Source organism: Schistocerca gregaria, unplaced genomic scaffold (genome assembly GCF_023897955.1).
Source record: "Schistocerca gregaria isolate iqSchGreg1 unplaced genomic scaffold, iqSchGreg1.2 ptg000097l, whole genome shotgun sequence".
In the NCBI taxonomy this organism is placed as follows: domain Eukaryota; kingdom Metazoa; phylum Arthropoda; class Insecta; order Orthoptera; family Acrididae; genus Schistocerca; species Schistocerca gregaria.
The window spans coordinates 2256402-2280752 of NW_026061713.1; the positions used below are offsets into that span (position 1 = coordinate 2256402).

The following is a 24351-nucleotide window of genomic DNA, read 5'->3' on the forward strand; positions in this document are numbered from 1 at the left end:
GAAGAAGCACTACACTGACACACACTTATTTGGGAAGAAGCACTACACTGACACACACTTATTTGGGAAGAAGCACGACACAGACACACACCTATTTGGGAAGTAGCACTACACAGACACACACCTATATGGGAAGTAGAACTACACAGACACACACCTATTTGGGAAGAAGCACTACACAGACACACACCTATTTGGGAAGAAGCACTACACAGACACACACCTATTTGGGAAGAAGCACTACACGGACACACACTTATTTGGGAAGAAGCACTACACTGACACACACGTATTTGGGAAGAAGCACTACACTGACACACACTTGTTTGGGAAGAAACACTACACAGACACACACCTATTTGGGAAGAAGCAACACACAGGCACACACTTATTTGGGAAGAAGCACTACACTGACACACACTTATTTGGGAAGAAGCACTACACTGACTCACACTTATTTGCGAAGAAGCTCGACACTTACACACACTTATTTGGGAAGAAGCACTACACTGACTCACACTTATTTGGGAAGAAGCACTACACTGACACACACCTATTTGGGAAGAAGCACTACACTGACACACACGTATTTGGGAAGAAGCACTATACTGACACACACTTACTTATGATGAAGCACTACACTGACACACACCTATTTGGGAAGAACCACGACACTGACACACACCTATTTGCGAAGAAGCTCCACACTTACACACACTTGTTTGGGAAGAAGCACTACACCGACACACACTTATTTTATAAGAAGCACTACACTGACACACACTTATTTGTGAAGAATCACTACACTGACTCACACTTATTTGGGAAGAAGAACTACACTGACTCATACTTATTTGCGAAGAAGCTCGACACTTACACACACTTATTTGGGAAGAAGCACTACACTGACTTACACTTATTTGCATAGAAGCTCGACATTTACACACACTTATTGGGAAGAAGCACTACACAGACACACACTTACTTGGGAAGAAGCACTACACTGACACACACTTATTTGGGAAGAAGCGCTACGCAGACACACACCTATTTGGGAAGAAGCACTACACAGACACACACCTATTTGGGAAGAAGCACTACACTGACACACACCCATTTGGGAAGAAGCACTGCACAGACACACACTTATTTGGGAAGAAGCACTACACTGACACACCTATTTGGTAAGAAGCACTACACAGACACACACCTATTTGGGAAGAAGCATTACATAGACACACACCTATTTGAAAAGAAGCTCTACACTGACACACACCTATTTGGGAAGAAGCACTATACTGACTTACACTTATTTGCAAAGAAGCTCGACATTTACACACACTTATTGGGAATAAGCACTACACTGACACACACTTATTTGGGAAGAAGCACTACACTGACACACATTTATTTGGGAAGAAGCGCTACACAGACACACACCTATTTGGGAAGAAGCACTACACAGACACACACCAATTTGGGAAGAAGCACTACACTGACACACACCTATTTGGGAAGAAGCACTACACTGACACACACTTATTTGGGAAGAAGCATTACACTGACACACACCTATTTGGGAAGAAGCACTACACAGACACACACCTATTTGGGAAGAAGCATTACATAGACACACACGTATTTGAAAAGAAGCACTACACTGACACACACCTATTTGGGAAGGAGCACTACACTGACACACAGCTATTTGGGAAGACGCACTACACTGACACACACTTATTTTTGAAGAAGCACTACACTGACACAAACCTATTTGGGAAGAAGCACTACACTGACACACACTTATTTGGGAAGAAGCACTACACTGACACACACTTATTTGGGAACAAGCACTACACTGACACACACTTATTTGGGAAGAAGCACTACACTGACACACACTTATTTGCGAAGAAGCTCGACACTTACACACACTTACTTGGGAAGAAGCACTACACTGATACGCTCTTATTTGGGAAGAAGCACTACACAGACACACACCTATTTGGGAAGAAGCACAACACTGACACACACCTATTTGGGAATAAGCACTACACTGACACACACCTATTTGGGAAGAAGCATTACATAGACACACACCTATTTGAAAAGAAGCACTACACTGACACACACCTATTTGGGAAGAAGCACTACACTGACACACACCTATTTGGGAAGAAGCACTACACACAGACATACACCTATTTTAGAAGAAGCACTACACTGACACACAACTATTTGGGAAGAAGCACTACACTGACACACACCTATTTGGGAAGAAGCACTACACTGACACACACCTATTTGGGAATAAGCACTACACGGACACACACTTATTTGGGAAGAAGGACTACACTGACACACACTTATTTGGGAAGAAGCACTACACTGACACACACCTATTTGGGAAGAAGCACTACACTGACACACACCTATTTGGGAAGAAGCACTAAACAGGCACACACCTATTTGGGAAGAAGCACTACACAGACACACACATATTTGGGAAGAAGCACTACACAGACACACACCTATTTGGGAAGAAGCACTACACGGACACACACTTATTTGGGAAGAAGCACTACACTGACACACACGTATTTGGGAAGAAGCACTACACTGACAAACACTTGTTTGGGAAGAAACACTACACAGACACACACCTATTTGGGAAGAAGCACTACACAGACACACACTTATTTGGGAAGAAGCACTACACTGACTCACACTTATTTGGGAAGAAGCTCGACACTTACACACACTTATTTGGAAAGAAGCACTACACTGACTCACACTTATTTGGGAAGAAGCACTACACTGACACACACTTATTTGGGAACAAGCACTACACTGACACACACTTATTTGGGAAGAACCACTACACTGACACACACTTATTTGCGAAGAAGCTCGACACTTACACACACTTACTTGGGAAGAAGCACTACACTGATACGCTCTTATTTGGGAAGAAGCACTACACAGACACACACCTATTTGGGAAGAAGCACAACACTGACACACACCTATTTGGGAATAAGCACTACACTGACACACACCTATTTGGGAAGAAGCATTACATAGACACACACCTATTTGAAAAGAAGCACTACACTGACACACACCTATTTGGGAAGAAGCACTACACTGACACACACTTATTTGGGAAGAAGCACTACACTGACACACACTTATTTGCGAAGAAGCTCTACACTTACACACACTTACTTGGGAAGAAGCACTACACTGATACACACTTATTTGGGAAGAAGCACTACACAGACACACACCTATTTGGGAAGAAGCACTACACAGACACACACCTATTTGGGAAGAAGCACTACACTGACACACACTTATTTGGGAAGAAGCACTACACTGACACACACCTATTTGGGAAGAAGCACTACACTGACACACACGTATTTGGGAAGAAGCACTATACTGACACACACTTACTTATGATGAAGCACTACACTGACACACACCTATTTGGGAAGAACCACGACACTGACACACACCTATTTTTCGAAGAAGCTCCACACTTACACACACTTATTTGGGAAGAAGCACTACACCGACACACACTTATTGTGGAAGAAGCACTACACTGACACACACATATTTGTGAAGAATCACTACACTGACTCACACTTTTTTGGGAAGAAGAAATACACTGACTCATACTTATTTGCGAAGAAGCTCGACACTTACACACACTTATTTGGGAAGAAGCACTACACTGACTTACACTTATTTGCAAAGAAGCTCGTCATTTACACTCACTTATTGGGAAGAAGCACTACACTGACACACACTTATTTGGGAAGAAGCACTACACAGACACACACCTATTTGGGAAGAAGCACTACAGAGACACACACCTATTTGGGAAGAAGCACTACACTGACACACACCTATTTGGGAAGAAGCACAACACAGACACACACTTATTTGGGAAGAAGCATTACACTGACACACACCTATTTGGGAAGAAGCACTACACAGACACACACCTATTTGGGAAGAAGCATTACATAGACACACACCTATTTGAAAAGAAGCACTACACTGACACACCCCTATTTGGGAAGAAGCACTATACTGACTTACACTTATTTTCAAAGAAGCTTGACATTTACACACACTTATTGGGAATAAGCACTACACTGACACACACTTATTTGGGAAGAAGCACTACACTGACACACACTTATTTGGGAAGAAGCACTACACTGACACACACTTATTTGCGAAGAAGCTCTACACTTACACACACTTACTTGGGAAGAAGCACTACACTGATACACACTTATTTGGGAAGAAGCACTACACAGACACACACCTATTTGGGAAGAAGCACTACACAGACACACACTTATTTGGGAAGAAGCACTACACTGACACACACCTATTAGGGAAGAAGCACTACACAGACACACACTTATTTGGGAAGAAGCACTACACTGACACACACCTATTTGGGAAGAAGCACTACACTGACACACACCTATTTGGGAAGAAGCACTACACACACACACACCTATTTTAGAAGAAGCACTACACTGACACACACCTATTTGGGAAGAAGCACCACACTGACACACACCTATTTGGGAAGAAGCACTACACTGACACACACATATTTGGGAAGAAGCACTACACGGACACACACTTATTTAGGAAGAAGGACTACACTGACAAACACCTATATGGGAAGAAGCACTATACTGACACACACCTATTTGGGAAGAAGCACTACACTGACACACACCTATTTGGAGACAAGCACTACACTGACACACACCTATTTGGGGACAATCACTACACTGACACACAAATATTTGGGATGAAGCACTACACTGACACACACTTATTTGGGAAGAAGCACTACACTGACTCAAACTTATTTGCGAAGAAGCTTGACACATACACACACTTATTTGGGAAGAAGCACTACACTGACACACACTTATTTGGGAAGAAGCACTACACACACACACACTTATTTTAGAAGAAGCACTACACTGACACACACCTATTTGGGAAGAAGCACTACACAGACACACACCTATTTGGGAAGAAGCATTACATAGACACACACCTATTTGAAAAGAAGCACTACACTGACACACACCTATTTGGGAAGAAGCACTACACTGACACACACCTATTTGGGAAGAAGCACTACACAGACACACACCTATTTGGGAAGAAGCACTACACTGATACACACCTATTTGGGAAGAAGCACTACACTGACACACACCTATTTGGGAAGAAGCAGTACACTGACACACACCTATTTGGGAAGAAGCACTACACTGACACACTCCTACTTGGGAAGAAGCACTACACTGACACACACCTATTTGGGGACAAGCACTACACTGACACACACCTATTTGGGGACAAACACTACACTGACACACACCTATTTGGGGACAATCACTACACTGACACACACCTATTTGGGAAGAAGCACTACACTTACACACATTTATTTGGGAAGAAGCACGACACTGACACAAACCTATTTGCGAAGAAGCTTGACACTTACACACACTTATCTGGGGAGAAGCACTACAGTGACACACACTTACTTGGGAAGAAGCACTACACTGACACACACTTATTTGGGAAGAAGCACTACACAGACACACACCTATTTGGGAAGAAGCTCTACACAGACACACACCTATTTGTTAAGAAGCACTACACTGACACACACCTATTTGGGAATAAGCACTACACAGACACACACCTATTTGGGAAGAAGCACTATACTGACACACACCTATTTGGGAAGAAGCACTACACTGACACACACTTATTTGGGAAGAAGCACTACACAGACACACACTTATTTGGGAAGAAGCACTACACTGACACACACTTATTTGGGAAGAAGCACTACACTGACACACACTTATTTGGGAAGAAGCACGACACAGACACACACCTATTTGGGAAGTAGCACTACACAGACACACACCTATATGGGAAGTAGAACTACACAGACACACACCTATTTGGGAAGAAGCACTACACAGACACACACCTATTTGGGAAGAAGCACTACACAGACACACACCTATTTGGGAAGAAGCACTACACGGACACACACTTATTTGGGAAGAAGCACTACACTGACACACACGTATTTGGGAAGAAGCACTACACTGACACACACTTGTTTGGGAAGAAACACTACACAGACACACACCTATTTGGGAAGAAGCAACACACAGGCACACACTTATTTGGGAAGAAGCACTACACTGACACACACTTATTTGGGAAGAAGCACTACACTGACTCACACTTATTTGCGAAGAAGCTCGACACTTACACACACTTATTTGGGAAGAAGCACTACACTGACTCACACTTATTTGGGAAGAAGCACTACACTGACACACACCTATTTGGGAAGAAGCACTACACTGACACACACGTATTTGGGAAGAAGCACTATACTGACACACACTTACTTATGATGAAGCACTACACTGACACACACCTATTTGGGAAGAACCACGACACTGACACACACCTATTTGCGAAGAAGCTCCACACTTACACACACTTGTTTGGGAAGAAGCACTACACCGACACACACTTATTTTATAAGAAGCACTACACTGACACACACTTATTTGTGAAGAATCACTACACTGACTCACACTTATTTGGGAAGAAGAACTACACTGACTCATACTTATTTGCGAAGAAGCTCGACACTTACACACACTTATTTGGGAAGAAGCACTACACTGACTTACACTTATTTGCATAGAAGCTCGACATTTACACACACTTATTGGGAAGAAGCACTACACAGACACACACTTATTTGGGAAGAAGCACTACACTGACACACACTTATTTGGGAAGAAGCGCTACGCAGACACACACCTATTTGGGAAGAAGCACTACACAGACACACACCTATTTGGGAAGAAGCACTACACTGACACACACCCATTTGGGAAGAAGCACTGCACAGACACACACTTATTTGGGAAGAAGCACTACACTGACACACCTATTTGGTAAGAAGCACTACACAGACACACACCTATTTGGGAAGAAGCATTACATAGACACACACCTATTTGAAAAGAAGCTCTACACTGACACACACCTATTTGGGAAGAAGCACTATACTGACTTACACTTATTTGCAAAGAAGCTCGACATTTACACACACTTATTGGGAATAAGCACTACACTGACACACACTTATTTGGGAAGAAGCACTACACTGACACACATTTATTTGGGAAGAAGCGCTACACAGACACACACCTATTTGGGAAGAAGCACTACACAGACACACACCAATTTGGGAAGAAGCACTACACTGACACACACCTATTTGGGAAGAAGCACTACACTGACACACACTTATTTGGGAAGAAGCATTACACTGACACACACCTATTTGGGAAGAAGCACTACACAGACACACACCTATTTGGGAAGAAGCATTACATAGACACACACGTATTTGAAAAGAAGCACTACACTGACACACACCTATTTGGGAAGAAGCACTACACTGACACACAGCTATTTGGGAAGACGCACTACACTGACACACACTTATTTTTGAAGAAGCACTACACTGACACAAACCTATTTGGGAAGAAGCACTACACTGACACACACTTATTTGGGAAGAAGCACTACACTGACACACACTTATTTGGGAACAAGCACTACACTGACACACACTTATTTGGGAAGAAGCACTACACTGACACACACTTATTTGCGAAGAAGCTCGACACTTACACACACTTACTTGGGAAGAAGCACTACACTGATACGCTCTTATTTGGGAAGAAGCACTACACAGACACACACCTATTTGGGAAGAAGCACAACACTGACACACACCTATTTGGGAATAAGCACTACACTGACACACACCTATTTGGGAAGAAGCATTACATAGACACACACCTATTTGAAAAGAAGCACTACACTGACACACACCTATTTGGGAAGAAGCACTACACTGACACACACCTATTTGGGAAGAAGCACTACACACAGACATACACCTATTTTAGAAGAAGCACTACACTGACACACAACTATTTGGGAAGAAGCACTACACTGACACACACCTATTTGGGAAGAAGCACTACACTGACACACACCTATTTGGGAATAAGCACTACACGGACACACACTTATTTGGGAAGAAGGACTACACTGACACACACTTATTTGGGAAGAAGCACTACACTGACACACACCTATTTGGGAAGAAGCACTACACTGACACACACCTATTTGGGAAGAAGCACTAAACAGGCACACACCTATTTGGGAAGAAGCACTACACAGACACACACATATTTGGGAAGAAGCACTACACAGACACACACCTATTTGGGAAGAAGCACTACACGGACACACACTTATTTGGGAAGAAGCACTACACTGACACACACGTATTTGGGAAGAAGCACTACACTGACAAACACTTGTTTGGGAAGAAACACTACACAGACACACACCTATTTGGGAAGAAGCACTACACAGACACACACTTATTTGGGAAGAAGCACTACACTGACTCACACTTATTTGCGAAGAAGCTCGACACTTACACACACTTATTTGGAAAGAAGCACTACACTGACTCACACTTATTTGGGAAGAAGCACTACACTGACACACACTTATTTGGGAAGAAGAACTACACTGACACACACGTATTTGGGAAGAAGCACTATACTGACACACACTTACTTATGATGAAGCACTACACTGACACACACCTATTTGGGAAGAACCACGACACTGACACACACCTATTTGCGAAGAAGCTCCACACTTACACACACTTATTTGGGAAGAAGCACTACACCGACACACACTTATTGTGGAAGAAGCACTACACTGACACACTCATATTTGTGAAGAATCACTACACTGACTCACACTTTTTTGGGAAGAAGAACTACACTGACTCATACTTATTTGCGAAGAAGCTCGACACTTACACACACTTATTTGGGAAGAAGCACTACACTGACTTACACTTATTTGCAAAGAAGCTCGACATTTACACACACTTATTGGGAAGAAGCACTACACTGACACACACTTATTTGGGAAGAAGCACTACACTGACACACATTTATTTGGGAGGAAGCGCTATGCAGACACACACCTATTTGGGAAGAAGCACTACACAGACACACACCTATTTGGGAAGAAGCACTACAGAGACACACACCTATTTGGGAAGAAGCACTACACTGACACACACCTATTTGGGAAGAAGCACAACACAGACACACACTTATTTGGGAAGAAGCATTACACTGACACACACCTATTTGGGAAGAAGCACTACACAGACACACACCTATTTGGGAAGAAGCATTACATAGACACACACCTATTTGAAAAGAAGCACTACACTGACACACACCTATTTGGGAAGAAGCACTATACTGACTTACACTTATTTTCAAAGAAGCTCGACATTTACACACACTTATTGGGAATAAGCACTACACTGACACACACTTATTTGGGAAGAAGCACTACACTGACAGACACTTATTTGGGAAGAAGCATTACACTGACACACACCTATTTGGGAAGAAGCACTACACAGACACACACCTATTTGGGAAGAAGCATTACATAGACACACACCTATTTGGGAAGAAGCACTACACAGACACACACCTATTTGGGAAGAAGCACTACACTGTCACACACCTATTTGGGAAGAAGCACTACACAGACACACACTTATTTGGAAAGAAGCACTACACTGACACACACCTATTTGGGAAGAAGCACTACACAGACACACACCTATTTGGGAAGAAGCATTACATAGACACACACCTATTTGAAAAGAAGCACTACACTGACACACACCTATTTGGGAAGAAGCACTACACTGACACACAGCTATTTGGGAAGACGCACTACACTGACACACACCTATTTGGGAAGAAGCACTACACACACACACACCTATTTTAGAAGAAGCACTACACTGACACACACCTATTTGGGAAGAAGCACCACACTGACACACACCTATTTGGGAAGAAGCACTACACTGACACACACATATTTGGGAAGAAGCACTACACGGACACACACTTATTTAGGAAGAAGGACTACACTGACAAACACCTATATGGGAAGAAGCACTATACTGACACACACCTATTTGGGAAGAAGCACTACACTGATACACACTTATTTGGGAAGACGCACTACAATGACACACACCTATTTGGGAAGAAGCACTACACTGACACACACTTATTTGGGAAGAAGCACTACACTGACACACACTTATTTGCGAAGAAGCTCTACACTTACACACACTTACTTGGGAAGAAGCACTACACTGATACACACTTATTTGGGAAGAAGCACTACACAGACACACACCTATTTGGGAAGAAGCACTACACAGACACACACCTATTTGGGAAGAAGCACTACACTGACACACACTTATTTGGGAAGAAGCACTACACTGACACACACCTATTTGGGAAGAAGCACTACACTGACACACACCTATTTTTTGAAGAAGCACTACACTGACACACACCTATTTGGGAAGAAGCACTACACTGACACACACCTATTTGGGAAGAAGCACTACACAGACACACACCTATTTGGGAAGAAGCACTACACTGATACACACCTATTTGGGAAGAAGCACTATACTGACACACACGTATTTGGGAAGAAGCAGTACACTGACACACACCTATTTGTGAAGAAGCACTACACTGATACACTCCTACTTGGGAAGAAGCACTACACTGACGTACACCTATTTGGGGACAAGCACTACACTGACACACACCTATTTGGGGACAAGCACTACACTGACACACACCTATTTGGGGACAATCACTACACTGACACACCTATTTGGGAAGAAGCACTACACTTACACACACTTAATTGGGAAGAAGCACGACACTGACACACACCTATTTGCGAAGAAGCTCGACACTTACACACACTTATCTGGGGAGAAGCACTACAGTGACACACACTTATTTGGGAAGAAGCACTACACTGACACACACGTATTTGGGAAGAAGCACTACACTGACACACACTTGTTTGGGAAGAAACACTACACAGACACACACCTATTTGGGAAGAAGCAACACACAGGCACACACTTATTTGGGAAGAAGCACTACACTGACACACACTTATTTGGGAAGAAGCACTACACTGACTCACACTTATTTGCGAAGAAGCTCGACACTTACACACACTTATTTGGGAAGAAGCACTACACTGACTCACACTTATTTGGGAAGAAGCACTACACTGACACACACCTATTTGGGAAGAAGCACTACACTGACACACACGTATTTGGGAAGAAGCACTATACTGACACACACTTACTTATGATGAAGCACTACACTGACACACACCTATTTGGGAAGAACCACGACACTGACACACACCTATTTGCGAAGAAGCTCCACACTTACACACACTTGTTTGGGAAGAAGCACTACACCGACACACACTTATTTTATAAGAAGCACTACACTGACACACACTTATTTGTGAAGAATCACTACACTGACTCACACTTATTTGGGAAGAAGAACTACACTGACTCATACTTATTTGCGAAGAAGCTCGACACTTACACACACTTATTTGGGAAGAAGCACTACACTGACTTACACTTATTTGCATAGAAGCTCGACATTTACACACACTTATTGGGAAGAAGCACTACACAGACACACACTTATTTGGGAAGAAGCACTACACTGACACACACTTATTTGGGAAGAAGCGCTACGCAGACACACACCTATTTGGGAAGAAGCACTACACAGACACACACCTATTTGGGAAGAAGCACTACACTGACACACACCCATTTGGGAAGAAGCACTGCACAGACACACACTTATTTGGGAAGAAGCACTACACTGACACACCTATTTGGTAAGAAGCACTACACAGACACACACCTATTTGGGAAGAAGCATTACATAGACACACACCTATTTGAAAAGAAGCTCTACACTGACACACACCTATTTGGGAAGAAGCACTATACTGACTTACACTTATTTGCAAAGAAGCTCGACATTTACACACACTTATTGGGAATAAGCACTACACTGACACACACTTATTTGGGAAGAAGCACTACACTGACACACATTTATTTGGGAAGAAGCGCTACACAGACACACACCTATTTGGGAAGAAGCACTACACAGACACACACCAATTTGGGAAGAAGCACTACACTGACACACACCTATTTGGGAAGAAGCACTACACTGACACACACTTATTTGGGAAGAAGCATTACACTGACACACACCTATTTGGGAAGAAGCACTACACAGACACACACCTATTTGGGAAGAAGCATTACATAGACACACACGTATTTGAAAAGAAGCACTACACTGACACACACCTATTTGGGAAGAAGCACTACACTGACACACAGCTATTTGGGAAGACGCACTACACTGACACACACTTATTTTTGAAGAAGCACTACACTGACACAAACCTATTTGGGAAGAAGCACTACACTGACACACACTTATTTGGGAAGAAGCACTACACTGACACACACTTATTTGGGAACAAGCACTACACTGACACACACTTATTTGGGAAGAAGCACTACACTGACACACACTTATTTGCGAAGAAGCTCGACACTTACACACACTTACTTGGGAAGAAGCACTACACTGATACGCTCTTATTTGGGAAGAAGCACTACACAGACACACACCTATTTGGGAAGAAGCACAACACTGACACACACCTATTTGGGAATAAGCACTACACTGACACACACCTATTTGGGAAGAAGCATTACATAGACACACACCTATTTGAAAAGAAGCACTACACTGACACACACCTATTTGGGAAGAAGCACTACACTGACACACACCTATTTGGGAAGAAGCACTACACACAGACATACACCTATTTTAGAAGAAGCACTACACTGACACACAACTATTTGGGAAGAAGCACTACACTGACACACACCTATTTGGGAAGAAGCACTACACTGACACACACCTATTTGGGAATAAGCACTACACGGACACACACTTATTTGGGAAGAAGGACTACACTGACACACACTTATTTGGGAAGAAGCACTACACTGACACACACCTATTTGGGAAGAAGCACTACACTGACACACACCTATTTGGGAAGAAGCACTAAACAGGCACACACCTATTTGGGAAGAAGCACTACACAGACACACACATATTTGGGAAGAAGCACTACACAGACACACACCTATTTGGGAAGAAGCACTACACGGACACACACTTATTTGGGAAGAAGCACTACACTGACACACACGTATTTGGGAAGAAGCACTACACTGACAAACACTTGTTTGGGAAGAAACACTACACAGACACACACCTATTTGGGAAGAAGCACTACACAGACACACACTTATTTGGGAAGAAGCACTACACTGACTCACACTTATTTGCGAAGAAGCTCGACACTTACACACACTTATTTGGAAAGAAGCACTACACTGACTCACACTTATTTGGGAAGAAGCACTACACTGACACACACTTATTTGGGAAGAAGAACTACACTGACACACACGTATTTGGGAAGAAGCACTATACTGACACACACTTACTTATGATGAAGCACTACACTGACACACACCTATTTGGGAAGAACCACGACACTGACACACACCTATTTGCGAAGAAGCTCCACACTTACACACACTTATTTGGGAAGAAGCACTACACCGACACACACTTATTGTGGAAGAAGCACTACACTGACACACTCATATTTGTGAAGAATCACTACACTGACTCACACTTTTTTGGGAAGAAGAACTACACTGACTCATACTTATTTGCGAAGAAGCTCGACACTTACACACACTTATTTGGGAAGAAGCACTACACTGACTTACACTTATTTGCAAAGAAGCTCGACATTTACACACACTTATTGGGAAGAAGCACTACACTGACACACACTTATTTGGGAAGAAGCACTACACTGACACACATTTATTTGGGAGGAAGCGCTATGCAGACACACACCTATTTGGGAAGAAGCACTACACAGACACACACCTATTTGGGAAGAAGCACTACAGAGACACACACCTATTTGGGAAGAAGCACTACACTGACACACACCTATTTGGGAAGAAGCACAACACAGACACACACTTATTTGGGAAGAAGCATTACACTGACACACACCTATTTGGGAAGAAGCACTACACAGACACACACCTATTTGGGAAGAAGCATTACATAGACACACACCTATTTGAAAAGAAGCACTACACTGACACACACCTATTTGGGAAGAAGCACTATACTGACTTACACTTATTTTCAAAGAAGCTCGACATTTACACACACTTATTGGGAATAAGCACTACACTGACACACACTTATTTGGGAAGAAGCACTACACTGACAGACACTTATTTGGGAAGAAGCATTACACTGACACACACCTATTTGGGAAGAAGCACTACACAGACACACACCTATTTGGGAAGAAGCATTACATAGACACACACCTATTTGGGAAGAAGCACTACACAGACACACACCTATTTGGGAAGAAGCACTACACTGTCACACACCTATTTGGGAAGAAGCACTACACAGACACACACTTATTTGGAAAGAAGCACTACACTGACACACACCTATTTGGGAAGAAGCACTACACAGACACACACCTATTTGGGAAGAAGCATTACATAGACACACACCTATTTGAAAAGAAGCACTACACTGACACACACCTATTTGGGAAGAAGCACTACACTGACACACAGCTATTTGGGAAGACGCACTACACTGACACACACCTATTTGGGAAGAAGCACTACACACACACACACCTATTTTAGAAGAAGCACTACACTGACACACACCTATTTGGGAAGAAGCACCACACTGACACACACCTATTTGGGAAGAAGCACTACACTGACACACACATATTTGGGAAGAAGCACTACACGGACACACACTTATTTAGGAAGAAGGACTACACTGACAAACACCTATATGGGAAGAAGCACTATACTGACACACACCTATTTGGGAAGAAGCACTACACTGATACACACTTATTTGGGAAGACGCACTACAATGACACACACCAATTTGGGAAGAAGCACTACACTGACACACACTTATTTGGGAAGAAGCACTACACTGACACACACTTATTTGCGAAGAAGCTCTACACTTACACACACTTACTTGGGAAGAAGCACTACACTGATACACACTTATTTGGGAAGAAGCACTACACAGACACACACCTATTTGGGAAGAAGCACTACACAGACACACACCTATTTGGGAAGAAGCACTACACTGACACACACTTATTTGGGAAGAAGCACTACACTGACACACACCTATTTGGGAAGAAGCACTACACTGACACACACCTATTTTTTGAAGAAGCACTACACTGACACACACCTATTTGGGAAGAAGCACTACACTGACACACACCTATTTGGGAAGAAGCACTACACAGACACACACCTATTTGGGAAGAAGCACTACACTGATACACACCTATTTGGGAAGAAGCACTATACTGACACACACGTATTTGGGAAGAAGCAGTACACTGACACACACCTATTTGTGAAGAAGCACTACACTGATACACTCCTACTTGGGAAGAAGCACTACACTGACGTACACCTATTTGGGGACAAGCACTACACTGACACACACCTATTTGGGGACAAGCACTACACTGACACACACCTATTTGGGGACAATCACTACACTGACACACCTATTTGGGAAGAAGCACTACACTTACACACACTTAATTGGGAAGAAGCACGACACTGACACACACCTATTTGCGAAGAAGCTCGACACTTACACACACTTATCTGGGGAGAAGCACTACAGTGACACACACTTACTTGGGAAGAAGCACTACACTGACACACACTTATTTGGGAAGAAGCACTACACAGACACACACCTATTTGGGAAGAAGCACTACACAGACACACACCTATTTGTTAAGAAGCACTACACTAACACACACCTATTTGGGAATAAGCACTACACAGACACACACCTATTTGGGAAGAAGTACTATACTGACACACACCTATTTGGGAAGAAGCACTACACTGACACACACTTATTTGGGAAGAAGCACTACACTGACACACACCTATTTGGGAAGAAGCACTACACTGACACACACCTATTTGGGAAGAAGCACTACACTGACACACACCTATTTGGGAATAAGCACTACACTGACACACACCTATTTGGGAATAAGCACTACACAGGCACACACCTATTTGGGAAGAAGCACTACACAGACACACACTTATTTGGGAAGAAGCACTACACTGACACACACTTATTTGGGAAGAAGCACTACACTGACACACACTTATTTGGGAAGAAGCACGACACAGACACACACCTATTTGGGAAGTAGCGCTACACAGACACACACCTATATGGGAAGTAGCACTACACAGACACACACCTATTTGGGAAGAAGCACTACACAGACACACACCTATTTGGGAAGAAGCACTACACAGACACACACCTATTTGGGAAGAAGCACTACACGGACACACACTTATTTGGGAAGAAGCACTACACTGACACACACGTATTTGGGAAGAAGCACTACACTGACACACACTTGTTTGGGAAGAAACACTACACAGACACACACCTATTTGGGAAGAAGCAACACACAGGCACACACTTATTTGGGAAGAAGCACTACACTGACACACTTATTGTGGAAGAAGCACTACACTGACACACACATATTTGTGAAGAATCACTACACTGACTCACACTTTTTTGGGAAGAAGAACTACACTGACTCATACTTATTTGCGAAGAAGCTCGACACTTACACACACTTATTTGGGAAGAAGCACTACACTGACTTACACTTATTTGCAAAGAAGCTCGACATTTACACACACTTATTGGGAAGAAGCACTACACTGACACACACTTATTTGGGAAGAAGCACTACACTGACACACATTTATTTGGGAGGAAGCGCTATGCAGACACACACCTATTTGGGAAGAAGCACTACACAGACACACACCTATTTGGGAAGAAGCACTACAGAGACACACACCTATTTGGGAAGAAGCACTACACTGACACACACCTATTTGGGAAGAAGCACAACACAGACACACACTTATTTGGGAAGAAGCATTACACTGACACACACCTATTTGGGAAGAAGCACTATACTGACTTACACTTATTTTCAAAGAAGCTCGACATTTACACACACTTATTGGGAATAAGCACTACACTGACACACACTTATTTGGGAAGAAGCACTACACTGACAGACACTTATTTGGGAAGAAGCGCTACACAGACACACACCTATTTGGGAAGAAGCGCTACACAGACACACACCTATTTGGGAAGAAGCACTACACAGACACACACCTATTTGGGAAGAAGCACTACACTGACACACACCTATTTGGGAAGAAGCACTACACAGACACACACTTATTTGGAAAGAAGCCCTACACTGACACACACCTATTTGGGAAGAAGCACTACACAGACACACACCTATTTGGGAAGAAGCATTACATAGACACACACCTATTTGAAAAGAAGCACTACACTGACACACACCTATTTGGGAAGAAGCACTACACTGACACACAGCTATTTGGGAAGACGCACTACACTGACACACACCTATTTGGGAAGAAGCACTACACACACACACACCTATTTTAGAAGAAGCACTACACTGACACACACCTATTTGGGAAGAAGCACCACACTGACACACACCTATTTGGGAAGAAGCACCACACTGACACACACATATTTGGGAAGAAGCACTACACGGACACACACTTATTTAGGAAGAAGTGCTACACTGACAAACACCTATATGGGAAGAAGCACTATACTGACACACACCTATTTGGGAAGAAGCACTACACTGATACACACTTATTTGGAAAGACGCACTACACTGACACACACCTATTTGGGAAGAAGCACTACACTGACACACACTTATTTGGGAAGAAGCACTACACTGACACACACTTATTTGCGAAGAAGCTCTACACTTACACACACTTACTTGGGAAGAAGCACTACACTGATACACACTTATTTGGGAAGAAGCACTACACAGACACACACCTATTTGGGAAGAAGCACTACACAGACACACACCTATTTGGGAAGAAGCACTACACTGACACACACTTATTTGGGAAGAAGCACTACACTGACACACACCTATTTGGGAAGAAGCACTACACTGACACACACCTATTTTTTGAAGAAGCACTACACTGACACACACCTATTTGGGAAGAAGCACTACACTGACACACATCTATTTGGGAAGAAGCACTACACAGACACACACCTATTTGGGAAGAAGCACTACACTGATACACACCTATTTGGGAAGAAGCACTACACTGACACACACCTATTTGGGAAGAAGCAGTACACTGACACACACCTATTTGGGGACAATCACTACACTGACACACACCTATTTGGGAAGAAGCACTACACTTACACACACTTATTTGGGAAGAAGCACGACACTGACACACACCTATTTGCGAAGAAGCTCGACACTTACACACACTTATCTGGGGAGAAGCACTACAGTGACACACACTTACTTGGGAAGAAGCACTACACTGACACACACTTATTTGGGAAGAAGCACTACACAGACACACACCTATTTGGGAAGAAGCACTACACTGACACACACCTATTTGGGAATAAGCACTACACTGACACACACCTATTTGGGAATAAGCACTACACAGGCACACACCTATTTGGGAAGAAGCACTACACAGACACACACTTATTTGGGAAGAAGCACTACACTGACACACACTTATTTGGGAAGAAGCACTACACTGACACACACTTATTTGGGAAGAAGCACGACACAGACACACACCTATTTGGGAAGTAGCACTACACAGACACACACCTATATGGGAAGTAGCACTACACAGACACACAACTATTTGGGAAGAAGCACTACACAGACACACACCTATTTGGGAAGAAGCACTACACAGACACACACCTCTTTGGGAAGAAGCACTACACGGACACACACTTATTTGGGAAGAAGCACTACACTGACACACACGTATTTGGGAAGAAGCACTACACTGACACACACTTGTTTGGGAAGAAACACTACACAGACACACACCTATTTGGGAAGAAGCAACACACAGGCACACACTTATTTGGGAAGAAGCACTACACTGACACACACTTATTTGGGAAGAAGCACTACACTGACACACACTTATTTGGGAAGAAGCACTACACTGACTAACACTTATTTGCGAAGAAGCTCGACACTTACACACACTTATTTGGGAAGAAGCACTACACTGACTCACACTTATTTGGGAAGAAGCACTACACTGACACACACCTATTTGGGAAGAAGCACTACACTGGCACACACGTATTTGGGAAGAAGCACTATACTGACACACACTTACTTATGATGAAGCACTACACTGTCACACACCTATTTGGGAAGAACCACGACACTGACACACACCTATTTGCGAAGAAGCTCCACACTTACACACACTTGTTTGGGAAGAAGCACTACACCGACACACACTTATTTCATAAGAAGCACTACACTGACACACACTTATTTGTGAAGAATCACTACACTGACTCACACTTATTTGGGAAGAAGAACTACACTGACTCATACTTATTTGCGAAGAAGCTCGACACTTACACACACTTATTTGGGAAGAAGCACTACACTGACTTACACTTATTTGCATAGAAGCTCGACATTTACACACACTTATTGGGAAGAAGCATTACACAGACACACACTTATTTGGGAAGAAGCACTACACTGACACACACTTATTTGGGAAGAAGCACTACGCAGACACACACCTATTTGGGAAGAAGCACTACACAGACACACACCTATTTGGGAAGAAGCACTACACTGACACACACCTATTTGGGAAGAAGCACTGCACAGACACACACTTATTTGGGAAGAAGCACTACACTGACACACCTATTTGGGAAGAAGCACTACACAGACACACACCTATTTGGGAAGAAGCATTACATAGACACACACCTATTTGAAAAGAAGCTCTACACTGACACACACCTATTTGGGAAGAAGCACTATACTGACTTACACTTATTTGCAAAGAAGCTCGACATTTACACACACTTATTGGGAATAAGCACTACACTGACACACACTTATTTGGGAAGAAGCACTACACTGACACACATTTATTTGGGAAGAAGCGCTACACAGACACACACCTATTTGGGAAGAAGCACTACACAGACACACACCTATTTGGGAAGAAGCACTACACTGACACACACCTATTTGGGAAGAAGCACTACACTGACACACACTTATTTGGGAAGAAGCATTACACTGACACACACCTATTTGGGAAGAAGCACTACACAGACACACACCTATTTGGGAAGAAGCATTTCATAGACACACACGTATTTGAAAAGAAGCACTACACTGACACACACCTATTTGGGAAGAAGCACTACACTGACACACAGCTATTTGGGAAGACACACTACACTGACACACACTTATTTTTGAAGAAGCACTACACTGACACAAACCTATTTGGGAAGAAGCACTACACTGACACACACTTATTTGGGAAGAAGCACTACACTGACACACACTTATTTGGGAACAAGCACTACACTGACACACACTTATTTGGGAAGAAGCACTACACTGACACACACTTATTTGCTAAGAAGCTCGACACTTACACACACTCACTTGGGAAGAAGCACTACACTGATACGCTCTTATTTGGGAAGAAGCACTACACAGACACACACCTATTTGGGAAGAAGCACTACACACACACACACACACACCTATTTTAGAAGAAGCACTACACTGACACACACCTATTTGGGAAATAGCACCACACTGACACACACCTATTTGGGCAGGAGCACTACACTGACACACACCTATTTGGGAAGAAGCACTACACGGACACACACTTATTTGGGAAGAAGGACTACACAGACAAACTCCTATTTGGGAAGAAGCACTATACTGACACACACCTATTTGGGAAGAAGCACTACACTGACACACACTTATTTTTGAAGAAGCACTACACTGACACAAACATATTTGGGAAGAAACACTACACTGACACACACTTATTTGGGAAGAAGCACTACACGGACACACACTTATTTGGGAATAAGCACTACACACACACACACACACACCTATTTTAGAAGAAGCACTACACTGACACACACCTATTTGGGAAATAGCACCACACTGACACACACCTATTTGGGCAGAAGCACCACACTGACACACACCTATTTGGGCAGAAGCACTACACTGACACACACTTATTTGGGAAGAAGCACTACACTGACACACACTTATTTGCGAAGAAGCTCGACACTTACACACACTTACTTGGGAAGAAGCAATACACTGATACGCTCTTATTTGGGAAGAAGCACTACACAGACACACACCTATTTGGGAAGAAGCACAACACTGACACACACCTATTTGGGAGTAAGCACTACACTGACACACACCTATTTTGGAAGAAGCACTACACTGACACACACGTATTTGGGAAGAAGTACTATACTGACACACACTTACTTATGATGAAGCGCTACACTGACACACACCTATTTGGGAAGTACCACGACACTGACACACACCTATTTGCGAAGAAGCTCCACACTTACACACACTTATTTGGGAAGAAGCACAACACCGACACACACTTATTTTGGAAGAAGCACTACACTGACACACACTTATTTGGGAAGAATCACTACATTGACTCACACTTATTTGGGAAGAAGAACTACACTGACTCATACTTATTTGCGAACAAGCTCGACACTTACACACACTTATTTGGGAAGAAGCACTACACTGACTTACACTTATTTGCAAAGAAGCTCGACATTTACACACACTTATTGGGAAGAAGCACTACACTGACACACACTTATTTGGGAAGAAGCAATACACGGACACACACTTATTTGGGAATAAGCACAACACAGACACACACCTATTTGGGAAGAAGCACTACGCAGACACACACCTATTTGGGAAGAAGCAGTACACTGACACACACCTATTTGTGAAGGAGCACTACACTGACACACACCTATTTGGGAATAAGCACTACACAGACACACACCTATTTGGGAAGAAGCACTACACAGACACACACCTATTTGGGAAGAAGCACTACACTGACACACACCTATTTGGGAATAAGCACTACACAGACACACACCTATTTGGGAAGAAGCACTACACAGACACACACTTATTTGGGAAGAAGCACTACACTGACTCACACTTATTTGCGAAGAAGCTCGACACTTACACACACTTATTTGGGAAGAAGCACTACACTGACTCACACTTATTTGGCTAGAAGCACTACACTGACTCACACTTATTTTTGAAGAAGCACTACACTGACACACACTTATTTGGGAACAAGCACTACACCGACACACACTTATTTTGGAAGAAGCACTACACTGACACACACTTATTTGGGAAGAATCACTACACTGACTCACACTTATTTGGGAAGAAGAACTACACTGACTCATACTTATTTGCGAAGAAGCTCGACACTTACACACACTTATTTGGGAAGAAGCACTACACTGACTTACACTTATTTGCAAAGAAGCTCGACATTTACACACACTTATTGGGAAGAAGCACTACACTGACACACACTTATTTGGGAAGAAGCACTACACTGGCACACACTTATTTGGGAAGAAGCGCTACATAGCCACACACCCATTTGGGAAGAAGCACTGCACAGACACACACCTATTTGGGAAGAAGCACTACACTGACACACACCTATTTGGGAAGAAGCACTACACTGACACACATTTATTTGGGAAGAAGCACTACACTGACACACACCTATTTGGGAAGAAGCACTACACTGACACACACCTATTTGGGAAGAAGCACTACACACACACATACACCTATTTTAGAAGAAGCACTACACTGACACACAACTATTTGGGAAGAAGCACTACACTGACACACACCTATTTGGGAAGAAGCACTACACTGACACACACTTATTTGGGAATAAGCACTACACGGACACACACTTATTTGGGAAGAAGGACTACACTGACAAACACCTATTTGGGAAGAAGCACTATACTGACACACACCTATTTGGGAAGAAGCACTACACTGACACACACTTATTTGGGAAGAAGCACTACACTGACACACACCTATTTGGGAAGAAGCACTACACTGACACACACCTATTTGGGAAGAAGCACTAAAGAGGCACACACCTATTTCGGAAGAAGCACTACACAGACACACACCTATTTGGGAAGAAGCACTACACTGACATACGCCTATTTGGGAAGAAGCACTACACTGACACACATCTATTTGGGAAGAAGCACTACACACACACATACACCTATTTTAGAAGAAGCACTACACTGACACACAACTATTTGGGAAGAAGCACTACACTGACACACACCTATTTGGGAAGAAGCACTACACTGACACACACTTATTTGGGAATAAGCACTACACGGACACACACTTATTTGGGAAGAAGGACTACACTGACAAACACCTATTTGGGAAGAAGCACTATACTGACACACACCTATTTGGGAAGAAGCACTACACTGACACACACTTATTTGGGAATAAGCACTACACGGACACACACTTATTTGGGAAGAAGGACTACACTGACAAACACCTATTTGGGAAGAAGCACTATACTGACACACACCTATTTGGGAAGAAGCACTACACTGACACACACCTATTTGGGAAGAAGCACTACACAGACACACACCTATTTGGGAAGAAGCATTACATAGACACACACCTATTTGAAAAGAAGCACTACACTGACACACACCTATTTGGGAAGAAGCACTACACTGACACACAGCTATTTGGGAAGACGCACTACACTGACACACACCTATTTGGGAAGAAGCACTACACACACACACACCTATTTTAGAAGAAGCACTACACTGACACACACCTATTTGGGAAGAAGCACCACACTGACACACACCTATTTGGGAAGAAGCACTACACTGACACACACATATTTGGGAA

The 24351-nt window shown here is 43.0% G+C and overlaps 2 protein-coding genes across 2 annotated transcripts in view; both read right to left on the reverse strand.

Annotated features, from left to right (window-relative positions):
• Positions 1–22908, reverse strand: part of LOC126301744 (integrin beta-like protein 1) — a 66960-nt gene extending 44052 nt beyond the window's left edge. Inside the window, exons 1-3 of the mRNA XM_049991715.1 lie at positions 22884–22908; positions 21765–21833; positions 18620–19578 (exon numbers count right to left, since the gene is read on the reverse strand). Of these exons, the coding sequence (XP_049847672.1) occupies positions 18620–19578; positions 21765–21833; positions 22884–22908 (1053 nt within the window). The remainder of the gene's footprint in view (positions 1–18619; positions 19579–21764; positions 21834–22883) is intronic.
• The window catches only part of LOC126301745 (integrin beta-like protein 1), a 53886-nt gene continuing 51832 nt past the window's right edge, over positions 22298–24351 (reverse strand). Inside the window, exon 4 of the mRNA XM_049991716.1 lies at positions 22298–23977. Coding sequence (XP_049847673.1) covers positions 23646–23977 — 332 coding nt within the window. The 3' untranslated portion in view covers positions 22298–23645. The remainder of the gene's footprint in view (positions 23978–24351) is intronic.